At 39.4% G+C, this 13,478-nt stretch overlaps 1 protein-coding gene across 1 annotated transcript; it reads right to left on the bottom strand.

Moving 5' to 3' along the window:
• Positions 1–11,802: 11,802 nt before the first annotated feature.
• On the bottom strand, positions 11,803–13,096 carry LOC130987847 (protein TIFY 10A-like). Its single transcript, XM_057911550.1, has 3 exons — positions 12,693–13,096; positions 12,235–12,579; positions 11,803–12,134 (listed from the first exon to the last, which is right to left on the bottom strand). Exons 1-3 carry the CDS (start codon positions 12,841–12,843, stop codon positions 11,989–11,991), a joined length of 642 nt encoding a protein of 213 aa, XP_057767533.1. The 5' UTR covers positions 12,844–13,096; the 3' UTR covers positions 11,803–11,988.
• Between the last annotated feature and the right edge of the window lie 382 nt (positions 13,097–13,478).

Raw genomic sequence — 13,478 nt, 5'->3', positions numbered from 1 at the left:
TTATACCACTTTATAAAAAATAAATAAATATATTATTATTCAAACAAATAAAATATAAAAATTATGATCTCACTGTAAGCGATAAATTTATACTTTATTATATCATTCCTTTATTTAAAAGGATAAAAAAACAAATACAGTACCCTCAACGTAATTATCAAAATTCAAGTATCATTTGAGTACCTTCTCTTTTCTTTCTCGTTAATCATTTAATAATTCTTTGTGAGGAGTGAGATATGGTGGATTTTTAAAATGTTTTTTTAACAATCAAGTGGTTTTGATCATTAGATTTGTCTGATTAGTTAATACTATATCAAATTGCCACATGTCTGGATGTAAGTTTTGATTTTGGATTTGTGAGAAATCCAAACAAAAGTTAAATTTTTGTGTATTTTAAATAATATTTAAAATCGAATTCAAAATCAAAATCGAATTAATGTTTGTGTATTTTAAACAAATTAAACTTTCTTTTAATATAAAGTTGTAAATGAAGGCGACCGACACCCAACTAGCTAAAAGACTAGATTTAACAAAGCATTGCACGTGAAGCTCAATCAAAAGGAGCCGGGTAGGGTTGTTTAGGTGATGCCCCTAATTTAATAGGAATACTAATATTTTACAAAAGCATTGAAGTATTTATTATAAGCAAAAGTTTGGATGTGAACAACGTGACAATAACAAATCCATGTTTAATTAATTCTGTAGTCTGTAGTCGTCGGGGGTGCCAGTGCGGATACCTAATTTTTCTATTTATTTTAGGAGTACTAATTTTCATTAACTTTTAATATTACATATAAATTTTAAGAGATATTGTGATAATTACTGAACTTTTATGAAATTTTCATTTTTGATACAAACATTAGGAGTAATTACTAAACTTTTATCACATTCTGATTTTGCAAACAAACTTGAAAATATAGCTTGATAATTATCGAACTATTGATTAATTTGATTTGCTACCAATCGAAATTTTGGCCAAAATTTAGTGCTGACTTGACTAACTGAATAATTAACGTGACATAATTGATAAGGGAATAAAACAACATATGTGATGACACATTCAGAATAATGCGAAATTCATCAAATTATTCGACTAGCCATCTCAATATAGTAAATTTGGTCAGAATCTCGATTGATAGCAACATCTGATTAAATTAATAATTCAATAATTACTGCGTTGTGTTTTAAAGTTTGCGTACAAAATCAGAATTTGATGAAAGTCCAGTAATTATCACGCTACCTTTTAAAGTTTTTACATTATTTTTTAAAGTTTATATTTAAAATCAGAATTTGATAAAAGTTCAGTAATTATCAATTTATCATGTTACCTTTTAAAATTTATGTACAAAATCAGAATTTGATTAAAGTTCAATATTATATTGCCAAATTTTAGTCACATAACTCTTTGTGTATGTATTATATAGTGACAAAAAAAAAAAGATTAATTTTATTCGATAGTTTTACGCTGAATAATCAAAGATTTTCATGCATTTGTTATCTTCATATTGAGTCCCATCACATGCAATTTCAGCAACATGTGCCTGCAAATAGTTTTCCAAAACTTTTTCGTTTAGTTTCCGACTTTCCGAGTCTCCTGCACAGTTACCAGACGATTTCATAAATATTTTTCTATTTTAATTATATTTTAATTACTCAAAATGGCTGATATAAGACTATCTAACAACTCAATTTTTAATAAAATATTTATTTATCTCTCTTCCACATACACAATTTATTTTTTTTTTTGATCAGTAAAATTAAATTTTTATTGAGATAAAAAGCAAGGCACAAGAGATGCCAATCAAAACAAGAATGAAAGATTGAAACCCTTTGAGCACCACATGGTGAAAGGGATTCTCAACTCCAAAACTTTATAAACCTCATTCCAACTCCAAAGTCTACCCTTGATCTGTAAAACAAGTCTCTCAATATCCCAAATTTTTCCTTGAAAACGACTCTCGTTTCTTTTTTCCCAAAGCGTCCAAACCGTTCCCACCCATAACGCATTTAGCAATCTTCTTCCTTTCTTCTTTTTGGCAGCAGAGATGAAGGAAGTGTAGTGATGAAGAGTACCTCTAGGATTTGCCGTTTTGATGTGTAACCATTGGAAGATTAGGTCTCACACCGCCGCAGTTTTCGGGCAATGAAGAAACAGATGTTCCGTCGACTCCTCTCCAGCGACGCAGGCGTTGCATCCTCTCTCTTCCAAGCTAATTTGAATTTGTCGTTTTTTCAAATTGTCACTGGTAGCCAAACGATTTCTAAGACATCTCCACGCCGTCACCTTGGCTTTGTGTGATGTTGGAGCCTCCCAAACCATAGCCATCTCAGCCGGTTGAGTTTGTTGCGCCTCTCTGGAAGCCGCCACCAAATCATAAGCCGACTTTGTTGAGAATTTACCGTCCGTAGTTGCCCTCCAAATCCATCCATCAGTTAAACCTGCAGAAGGGACAAAAGCAGCAACAAGTCTCAAAAGTTCCCCCACCTGACCAGTCTCCCTTTCCCTCAAATCCCTCCTCCAATTCACCGACCACACCCACTCTTCTCCTTCCCAAAACCCACTCTCTCCGACGAGGCCTTTCTTATTCGAACACAAGTTATACAATCTCGGGAAAGAGAACTTAAGAGGTTTGCTAATAGCCCACACGTCCTCCCAGAACATTGTATTCATCCCATCCCCGAGACGGTGTTGAAGGTGATCAATGAACCATCTATCATCTCTTCCTCCCCCTTTCTCCACAATTTTCGCCCACCACCCCAACTGCCCACTTCTTCCCACCACCGAGCAATCCCCCTCTTCGCCCCAGAGAAGTTCCCCATAAATAGATTTGATCACTCTCGCCCACAAAGCTCCCCCATCCACCAAAAATCTCCAAAGCCATTTAATTAACAGAGCATGATTAAACCATTCCACATCCCGAAATCCAAGACCTCCTGTTTTCTTATTGGAACACAAAGAGCTCCATTTAAACCAGGTGATTTTTCCCGACTGAGAGCCTCCACCCCACAGAAATCTGGAGAACAAGGAATTGAGATTCTTGAGCACAGTCTTGGGAATGAAAGCGTAGGCCAGTTGATATACCGGAATCGATTGAAGCACCGCTTTAACAAGAGTGATCCTCCCCGCCAAAGAGAGAGGTCTTTTTCTCCAGCTTGCAATTTTGTTTGAGACTTTATCCACCAAGAACTTCCACTCGCTAACACCATTGCTTCGGCCGCCAATTTTGGTTCCCAAGTAAAGACACGGGAAGGAAGCAATCTTGCAATGGAGAAACGAAGCCCAAATCCTCTCGACAGACACATTCACTCCCACCGTCATCAGGCTGCTCTTGGCGAAGTTGACAGCAAGACCAGAGATAAAATGAAAGAGAAGCAACAGACTTTTCAGAGATTCCACATTTCGGTCATCAGCCTCTAAAATAAAGATGGTGTCATCCGCGTACTGGAGGTGTGTAATCGGCACTTCATCCTTACCAATCTTAACCGGAAACAATAACTGTCGTTCCACTGCCCTCTCAACGAGCGCATTCAACCCTTCCGCGACAATGAGGAACAAGAAGGGAGACATCGGGTCACCCTGTCTCAAGCCTCTCTCCATTTTGAAATCTTCCGTTGATGACCCGTTAACTAGGACACTTGCCATGGCTGACTGTAGACACCCTTGAATCCATTTCCTCCAAATCCCATCGAAGTTCATTCTGTCAAGCAAAGTATCCAAAAAGTCCCATTGAACTGAATCGAAAGCTTTGGCAAAGTCAATCTTAAAGAAGATCCTGCTTCGTCGCTTCTTCTTTGACTCAACAACAACTTCATTCAAAATGACCGCCCCATCAAGAATGAACCGCCCTTTAACGAAAGCGCTTTGATTATCAGAGATGATCGACCCCATCACCTTCGTCAGTCTCCCCGCCAAGATCTTTGCAATGATTTTATACAAGCTGGTAATGAGCGATATTGGGCGAAATTCATTCAACGAATCAGCCCCTTCTTTCTTCGGAATTAAAACGATAAAAGAAGCATTACCTCCTTTAGGAATTTTTCCGTTCGCGTGGAAGTCCTTCAAGACCTGGAGGATATCCTCCTTAACAACATCCCAAGCCGATCTCCAGAATGAAAAGTTAAAGCCATCAGGTCCTGGACTCTTATCGCCAGAACAGCTCCAGACCGCTTCTTTAACTTCTTCAGGTTCAAAACCTCTAATCAGCCAATTTCTCTCCTCATCCGAGATTTTCCTTCTCACAAAGTCAATGGGAATAACAGGCATCTGTCTATTTTTCCGCTTGAAAAAGGTTTCAAAATGATTTCTCACCCTAGCTTTTACCTCTTCCGGTTTGGAGATCCATGAGTTATCAAAGATCAGTCCGCCTATGTCGTTCTTCAACCGCCTCCCTTTAATCGCTTTATGGAAGAAGCCAGAATTCACATCTCCCTCCTTAAGCCATTTCAGTTTAGCCTTCTGTTGTAAAGTCATCTGCTTATGCTTCAGCTGAAGGGAAAGGAGAGCTTGGAGCTCATTTCTTCTGATAACATCCACTTCGCCTAAACAACTCTGCTCGTCAAGCTCATCTTTCTGTTGTAACTCTTTCTTTAATTCGTGAATTTTAGAATCAATCTCACCAAAGGATGTGCGATTCCAAACTTTTAAAGCCTCTCGAAGTTTCTTCAATTTCTCCTTAACTACGAAAAAGCTCCATCCCTGACAGTCAGTCCCCGTCCACACTTTCTTTACAACTTCTTCAAAGTCCGGATGATTTGTCCAAGCATTTAGGAACCTAAAAGGTTTTGGTCCCCAATCCTCCGTTCTAGTAGTGAGAACAATCGGACAGTGATCCGAGATCGAACGCTTAAGACCGCGTGCAGAACTTCCTTCCCAAGTAAGCATCCAAGTTTCGTTAACAAGGAAACGATCGATCTTGCTCTTGCATTTGCCATTGGGCTTGTACCAAGTGTACTTTCGACCTTGTGTATGAATTTCCTTCAGATCATTCCCCCCAATAAATTCCTCGAAAAACCTCGCCTCCGACGCTCGAAACGTCTCCCCGCTGCCCACCCTCTCTTCTCTTCTCCTGACTGCGTTAAAATCTCCCAAAATACACACACTTCGATCCATATTCTGTTCAACAATAGAACCAATTGCATCCCAGAGAATCCTCTTATCCTTTGATTCAGTTGGCGCATAAACATTGATAATGCAGCATAAGAGACCGCCCTCCTTATACCTACCGTTAACAACCACGGCCCCCGGTAAATCCCAAGAACTAGATGCTTCGAATACCTCCCTATTCCATAAACACGCAATTCCCCCAGCTCTCCCCTCAGAGTTCCTGATTGCCTTATCTGTGTTATTAAACCCCCACCAAGAATTACAAAAAACATCACTAAAAGTCTCCATTTTTGTCTCTTGTAAACAACAAATGTCAATCTTATGCCCTCTTACAAGTTCAAAAACATCTCGTTGTTTCGCAATGCTCCCCAAGCCCCTAATGTTGTATGACAGTAAATTCATGGACAATTCATCTGACACCCAGCATTATCGAAGGAAAGGAAGTTACCTTGCATCTCGATTTGGCGGACAATCACCTCTTCTTCAGTCTGACTTGAAAGCCCTAACTTCTTCCCAAAGTCCCAGATTTTCTGACCTGAAATTCCCCCCTCCTTTGTCGAAAGCAACCCTTTTTGAATCTCCCCAGCGTATTCCTCCCCTGCGGCCTCCTCCCCTCTCCCATTTAGTGGTTCTATTTCAGAGATGAAACGCCCCCAATTCTCCTTCTCCCTCGCTTTATTCTTCTTTTTCCCTTTACCTTTTTTTCCATTTGTGCATCGGGGATCAACCCTTTTGTTGTTGGAAGGCATCCTCTCTTCCCCTGCTTGGGAGCCCAAAGAATCATCGTTTTCTGTCCTAGCCACTTCCTCAGCATGTTTGTTTTCTTCTACAATAACATTCACGTCGAGACTCTCACTGTTATCTTCCAGATCGTCAAATCCCCCTTGTACAAGAATGGATTCCTTTTCTTTCACGGCAGGAACCGTGAGCAAGGAAAAAGGTACCTCACAAAAGTTTTCGACCGGACGACAAGGGGACTCCAATAAGTTTCCACTTGGGCTTTTGTCTTGGTCCTTTGAGTTTTCGGCCCAAAGGAGGCTATCCTCCTGCTCGGGCCTGCAAGAAGATTGGCCTAAACCTTCGGCAACAACCACATTCAAAAGCATTTTCGAGCCTCCCAACGTTGTCTCCTCATGATTGGTAACCTCGACTGAGGTGTCTGCAACGATTTGTTGCGAAAGAATCGAAGAGTTCAATTCTTGGAAAACCGAAACTTCTTGCGAAGGAATCGAAGAGTTCAATTCTTGGAGAATCGAAACGTCTCCATCTCCCACACCGATGTCGTCCATCATTCCGATCGTAGCAATAGCCGGTTCCATGGACTCCGCTGCGTCCGACCATCCTGAATCCGATTCCAATTCAGATTCTGACTCATCTAAATCCGGTTCTTCGATCAAGGACGAGAGAGGGTTATCCTGAATTTCTTCAATGCGAAGTGTGAAACTAGCTCCATCAATGCAGCACTCAAATACTTGCTCAATGGATTTGAGACCTGTAGAGATTTGGATCAAAGCTTCGTCCAATTTCTCTCTTTCCTTCGTCAGTTCGTGAATTTTCAATATCCGGCCAAAGTTTGCCGTCACCGAATCAAAGAAACGAGAGTTCCATGCATGAAGCGGGATTCCAATCCATCTCGTCCAAATAGCTCGCTGCTGGTGCACATCAACGAAGTTCCATTTCCTCTTCCAAAGAAACCAGAAGTCGCTCCATTCATCCAACTCCTTGAGAACTTCTTGTGTTGACAGATCGCAAATACTTCTGATGAGCACCAAACTTCCCCCCATCGTCGAAACTTTCAATTTCCGGGCACATTCGCTGTTGATTTCTTCTTTTATTTCATCCCAGGAGAAATCATCTTTGATGAAACCTGTGAATGTTCCTTCAAGCCACTTAGAATCCTCCTCCGAAGTTTTGAATTGTAGCTTTTCTCTTGTGCAGGGTTCTCCTTCAGAGACTCCAGTGAGAACTTCTTTAAAAGAAACTCCCGGCTTCTTCTTTGCAGAATCCAAAAAATTGAAGCAGTCTGTTATCTTTCCAATATCTCTTTTTGTGTCGAACCTCCTTTTTTCTTCATCCTTCACCACCCTCTCAAACCTTGGTTTAAAAACCCTAATTTTGTAGCTTCCAATCCAAAGTTGATTCAATTGTTCAAGCAGACCTTCCGTGTCCTCGACACCTTCGAATCGGACAAAGCCGAAAAGCTTCCCTTTTTTATCTCTCTTTTTGGGACAGAAAATGTCAGTCGGAACGCGAATGGCACCAAACTTCCTTTTCAAGAAATGAAAGCTGCAATCTTCGGGGATGTTGTTAAAGAAGAAGGTGACTATCTGGGATCTCGAAAGAGGTTTAACCCCAGTTCCACTCCTCCAAGTCTTCGGCTCCCTATGAAAGTTATTGCTCCGTTGATACACCACATTGCCTTCTGCTCCGGTCCTCTCGTGCCCCCTTCTCCTCACCACCCTCCAAACCTCCTCACGACTCATGCTCTCCGGTCAAAGGACAAGGAAAAAGAACTCTTAACCAAACAACTTCAAGTTACTCCACAATTATTTCAACTCCAACAACCACTGGTCAGATCGAAAACATTCAAGGAATTCAACTATCTCAAATATCCATTCCAGTAAGCATTCATATCCAATCATGATCAGCTTCATAACAGAAAACCATTGCAACCACCAATTACAGTATGTATGAGAACTCTATTCGTGTTTTGCTAAGACAAATCAGTGCAAATCCAAACTCCAAACTCCAAACCATTCGCCATTTTCATAGTAGAGAAGAGACTACAACTTAGCTTTAAAGAGAAGTGACGACTGCCTGCTCTGAATCGGACCTGCTCTGAATCTGAAAACGGCACGGCGATAGACTTGGAGGAATTGACAGAGGGAGGTTTGGGAAGAAGCCAATCAGATCTTGGCCGAGAGAGACTACCAGCGTTGAGATCGGTGGCTGGCTGGGAGACGTTGAGATCGGTGGCTGGCTGGCCGAGGGTGCGACGGGGCGGCAGGTTTGAGTGAGACCGAGTCTTCGGTCAGATCTGGGCTTTGAAGCTGGCTACTGGCTGCTGGCGCTGAAGCGGTGCCGGCCTGCTGGCTGCTGGCTGCTACCTGCTGGTGCTGGGTGTGAGTCGTGTGCGCGGCGGTCCGATTGGCGGCCTGCTGGTGATGGGCGAGTGCGCGGCGGGCCGGCGGGTCAGATCTGTAGCTATTGATACGTTTATATACGCATATATAGATACCACTTCGAAAAGCTTTGTGGCGGATTGAACTGCGCGGTGATTTTTGATTTGCGAGTTATGCAGGCTGATCAGACGGTTTTGAGCTTGAGACCAGGTGGCGGCATTCGCGGCGGAAGCAGAGTATTCGGCCCACGCTTTGATTCATATGCGGCGGCGAATTCCGATCTCCCCCTGCTGCGTCCCCAATACTATGCTCTTAACAGAATCCCATAAAGAAATCTGGTCCACATACATAATTTATAATTTAACAACTTTTATGTTTTATCAATAACCTACTACAACCTAAATATTTTTTCTTTTTTTTATTATTTGTTATCATATTTTTTAATTATAAAATGCCAAATGACATTATCCCATTTGATTGAAAAGGTGGATGACTTGGGTTGTTCTGCAAATTTTTTGACAATCAGTTATTCACTTTGTTAATATTTTAATATTTTTTTGATTTAATTCTTTTGTCTTTTAGTGATGACCGATTGTCATTGGTCATGGATAAATGTAGTCTAAAATGCATCATACGATTAGTTCACCATAGGATAGGATGAATTGATAAAACTAATCTAACTCATTTACTGTGATGAATTGATTAATTTTACACGACTTATTTAATTATAATTTTATCCTTCAAATACTCAATTATATATTTTATTAATCTATCTTATCATTCAATTAAGTAAACATTCTCACTTCTCAGTGAGGCAAATAACAATATTCTATAAATGAGGTAGAATAAATATTGTACTATCTAGGCCGAATAATCAACATAAGAGCACCCACAGTGGGTGACTCGATGGGGCTACTCGAGTCACCCACAATATCGAGTCCCCCACTGCAGACAGCATCGACTTGAGTGTGCCCTGATTTATCGGGTGAGCCACGATTGCTTCAATAAATGGCGCATGTCACACACGCGCCTAAAAAAACAAAAAAAAAATCGAATTTTGAAAAATTCGGCCGTTGCCGACTTAAAAACATTTTTTTTGAAAAATCGGTCATTCGAACGATGCCTTCTTTTTCCTTTTTCCTTTTTTTTTTCTCTCTCTCTCTCTCTTCTTTATATACTCTCATCTTTCTTCTTCAAACACAACAATCATCTTCTTCCTCATTCTCTCTCAAATTCTATATATATAAAAAAATAGATCCATACAATCCAAACTGGTACGACCCAAATTGGGTTCCCAACCTCTCCAGCGGCGAGAGCGGCAAAAGCGAAGGGGAAAGGGAATGCGCCACAAAGCTCGGAGCCTCCACTGAAATTCAAGGAGAGGTTGGATAGATCAGACGACAAACTGGAAAAAATCATCGGCGAGTACGCTAAGAAGAACGAGTTCAAGAGGAAGATCCACGATGAAGACGGATGGCATAGATCCAGAAACCCTCCAATTAAATCCACAAGGCTCGAGTGGCGAAGATCATAGCTAGAATGAAAGAAACAGGAGATCTTTAGGTTTTAATTATGTAGTTTTAAATTATGTTTTTAGGTTTTAATTAAGTAATTTGAAATTATGTCTTTAGTTTTATTTAATGTAATTTTTAGGATTTTAAATTTAATGCAATTTAATTTTGAAGTAAATTGTGTTATTTAAATTTGTGTAATTAAATTTAAATGAAAAATACAAAAATCAAAACTAAAAAAATCAAGTCATCTATCAAGTCATCCCACTGTGGCCTCCTTACTCATTGTGATCCCCCCTTCTATCAAGTCATTCCACTATGAATGCTCTAATACATCACATTAACCGAAAATTATTAATCAAATCAGGGCACATACGCGGGGACTCTAATTTATGTCTCAAGTATAATTTTATAATATCTAACTTCTAATATATTTTTAAAATTTTGTAGTTTTTTTTGGAATTTTCAATTTTTTTTTCAAAATTTTCGGTTTTTTGGATTAATTCGATTTTTCGATTCGGTTTTAATTATAAAAATTTCAATTAATTTGATTAGATTTATTCGGTTAATTTGACTCAATTTGATATATTTTTTTAAAAATCGAACAAAAATATGATTTGATTTTAGCAAAAATAAATCATATAATGGAATGCACACACTTGAAACATAATAAAGAATGGTTCATCTAATGAGGCCAAAGGCGGGGTCCGGGGATGGTTAAGCGCGTGGGGCATACAAAACTCAATATTGTAACATAGAAAAAATATAAATTTGTACAAATATTATCTCTTTCCCATCTGATACCAAACAAGTTGTTGCTTGTAGTTGTAGATATGAAATAAAATAGGGAAATGAATTGATGGGACAATAGAAATTGCAAACATGTGAGATTGCGAAATTATGAAAATATAAAGTCAAGACTAACTAATTTGTAATTCACATTAGTTATTTGTTTTCGAAACTCAAAAGAAAGGCATCTTCCGCGTGCACCAAAATTCAAAACCGCGTAGTTTCTTATCACCTACTTAACTTAACTTAGATAATACAACGTGTCGTTTTCATCAAAAGCAGAAGATAAATGGAACTTCATATTGCACAGTAGTGGGAAAACAATTTAACAACAAATCTCTAATTTGGTGGACTTTATGCTTAGCTTTCAGCTTTACTAAAATTCCAATGCACGTTGAAATCACCATGGACCACTATCACAAATTAACAATTTCACACGCACTTGTATTTATCTCATATACAAAATTTAATTGATTTATTTTTGGATGGAACATAAATAGGATCTTTTTTATTTTTCTAAATATCTAAAAGATAAAACAAGTTGTATAAGAATATCGCATGTTACCAAAAAGGAAAGTGTCTGCATACTCGAACATAGCCCATTTGGAGCTAGCTACTGCAGATTGTATTTTCGTGTAAAAGTATCTTGATAGAATAAATTTAATTTTCTATAGACTTTTAGAATATTTTCCTTTTTTTCTTTTTTTTTCTTTTGCATTTTCAAGAAAATATATTGGATATATTTACATTTATCCACTTAATTCTTTTTTTTCAATAACTTTGCTCTGAGGCGTGAAATTAAAAGCTTAATAAGCTATGATCGGATGCCCTATCTGGGAAGAAGTAACAAAACGTGTCTGCCGCTTTCTTCACGCTTTATTCGCCTAGAAAATTAAATCCTACTAAATGAAATAAATCAGATAAGGGATCAAAAGTCCAAAAAATTATCGGATTATAGAAAGATTATTGTCATGATTACTTCATAAGAAAATAATATTATAAAATGAAATGAGCAATCTTAAAAAATGCTTTGGGTAATATCGTCAAAGAAAAAAAAAACTCATTATACTATCGACCAAATAAACAAATAGAAAATTTGACTGCACAGAGTTTACCAGTTCTAATTAACTCCAAAGGGCAGCAAATAAAATATTGGCACAATTGCATAAAATTAAATAATATATTAAAAAACATCCAGATGCATGTGAATGAAACGCACACACACGTAGAATGTTTCACAAATAATACCTTGAAAATTTTGATCGAAAAACTAACGTGCCTCAGAAAATAATATAGGACTATAGGAGTAATATTTAATGTGTTGAATCTGAACCAAAATGGCTTACAAAGTTAAGAGTCAAGCTACTATGCTACAAATTAACGAACGGATAAACAGTAAAATTATACTCTACTAACAATCTTTTCAATTTAATCACTAGTTGCGCTGAATCTGGAAGGGAAGCTACGGACCCAATCCGAGCCACGCCTCCGCCTTCGGAGGCGGCGGCGTTGCCTTTCTTACGGCTGGGTACGGCGCATTTGCGGTGATCCTGTCTCGCCTCTTCTCCAAGAACCGGGCCAACGAGTTTTTCCTGGCAATGGGTAAATCTGCAAGTGGAGGAAAAAGAAATTGTTATTTGACATGAACAAAAAAAAAATCCCCAAAATTGGGGGTTTTGATATTTTAGGGCAATAATCTATGGCTTACCAGAATCAAGAGCCGGCTGGGCTGACACAAAGTTAGGAACGCTGGAGGCGGACTCGGCGGGGCTCTGGACGGCATGGGGCGGAGCAAAGGCGGCGTTGGGGTGGGTCTGGGCGGCGCTCAACTTGCTAGCTAACGCTAAGATCTCCTGCGCTTTATCCGCCGGAAAGTCGTTGAAAACTATGACCTGCCCGGCGTAGAATATCGTCAACGGCGCAGTCTCCACCTTCGATATATCCTGTGTCTCGTTTTTACCGCCAGGAAAAGCCGCCGCCGCCGGCGAGTGGGGGTTTCTGGAGCCGGAACTCTCGATCACCGACAGCAAATTCATCGTCTCCGTAGGAACCCCTAAATCAGAAAAAATTCCAAAAAAATTAATATCTACTGCTCCAAATATAAAACGATAAATCCAGCAACTAAGCGGAAAAGGAAAGAAAGTAAAGGGAATTACTCCTATATACCTTTGATTTCGGAGCTAGGAGTCAAGCCAAGCGTGAGCTCGCCAAAGCTGCCCTTCTCCTTCAAATACTGGCTCAAAAGGTTGCAGGTCTGCGAGAAATTAGACCTGCCGCCGGCAAATCTGCCGGAATCGACAATCTCAAAGGAAGCCATTAGTCTCCGGCGATGAAAGGGGGAGGGTTAGAGTGTGTGTAGAAGTTGAAGGTAATTTTGCATCAATAGTTGCGGATGAGATGAGATGAGAGGGGGCAAAGGGTGGTGGTTTATATATAAATATGTGGGCACAATAAATTAAGAGAGAGAAAAGGAGGAGAGAGAGAGAGAGGAACAATAAAAGAGCACGAGGAATATGTGGTGTTTGTAAAAAAATAGGGGAAGACCCTACATACAGGTTAGCTGCAGAGGCCTAAACGACCGTCTGACTTTGAGAGGGGTTGAATTGATGGATTGAAACACGTGTTGTTTGCATTCTGAGAAGCGGTGTACGTGCCGTGTTGCTTTGCAACTTGTGCTCTACCTCCGTTATTACGCCGTTTGCCTTTTTTACCTTCCCCGTTTTCCCTCTTTTGCTTTTTGTCTACCTTGTATTGCTTGCGGCTAAAGTAGCCTTGGTTTAAATTAATTTTTGTGGGTTGCCTCAGGGGCAAATTAGGAATCTCCATCAGTTTTAGGGATGGAGTGAACGTGCCAATATTTGAGATTCTAACCTATTTGCCTTTTTTTTTTTTTTTTTCATATTATAGGTTAGATTTTATTTAAATTCAAAATTTAATGCTCATGAACTTGAC

Source organism: Salvia miltiorrhiza, chromosome 1 (genome assembly GCF_028751815.1).
Source record: "Salvia miltiorrhiza cultivar Shanhuang (shh) chromosome 1, IMPLAD_Smil_shh, whole genome shotgun sequence".
NCBI lineage: Eukaryota > Viridiplantae > Streptophyta > Magnoliopsida > Lamiales > Lamiaceae > Salvia > Salvia miltiorrhiza.
Note: the sequence above shows the minus strand (reverse complement) of the source record. Positions and strands in the feature narration are given on the sequence as shown.

Bases quoted from the DNA above. Each gene is read 5' to 3' on its own strand.
- LOC130987847 (XM_057911550.1), bottom strand. From the start codon at position 12,843: ATGGCTTCCTTTGAGATTGTCGATTCCGGCAGATTTGCCGGCGGCAGG. The intron at 12,580-12,692 runs GTATATAGGAGT...TTTCTGATTTAG, and splicing joins TCCTAGCTCCGAAATCAAAG to GGGTTCCTACGGAGACGATG. The intron at 12,135-12,234 runs GTAAGCCATAGA...CTCCACTTGCAG, and splicing joins CCAGCCGGCTCTTGATTCTG to ATTTACCCATTGCCAGGAAA.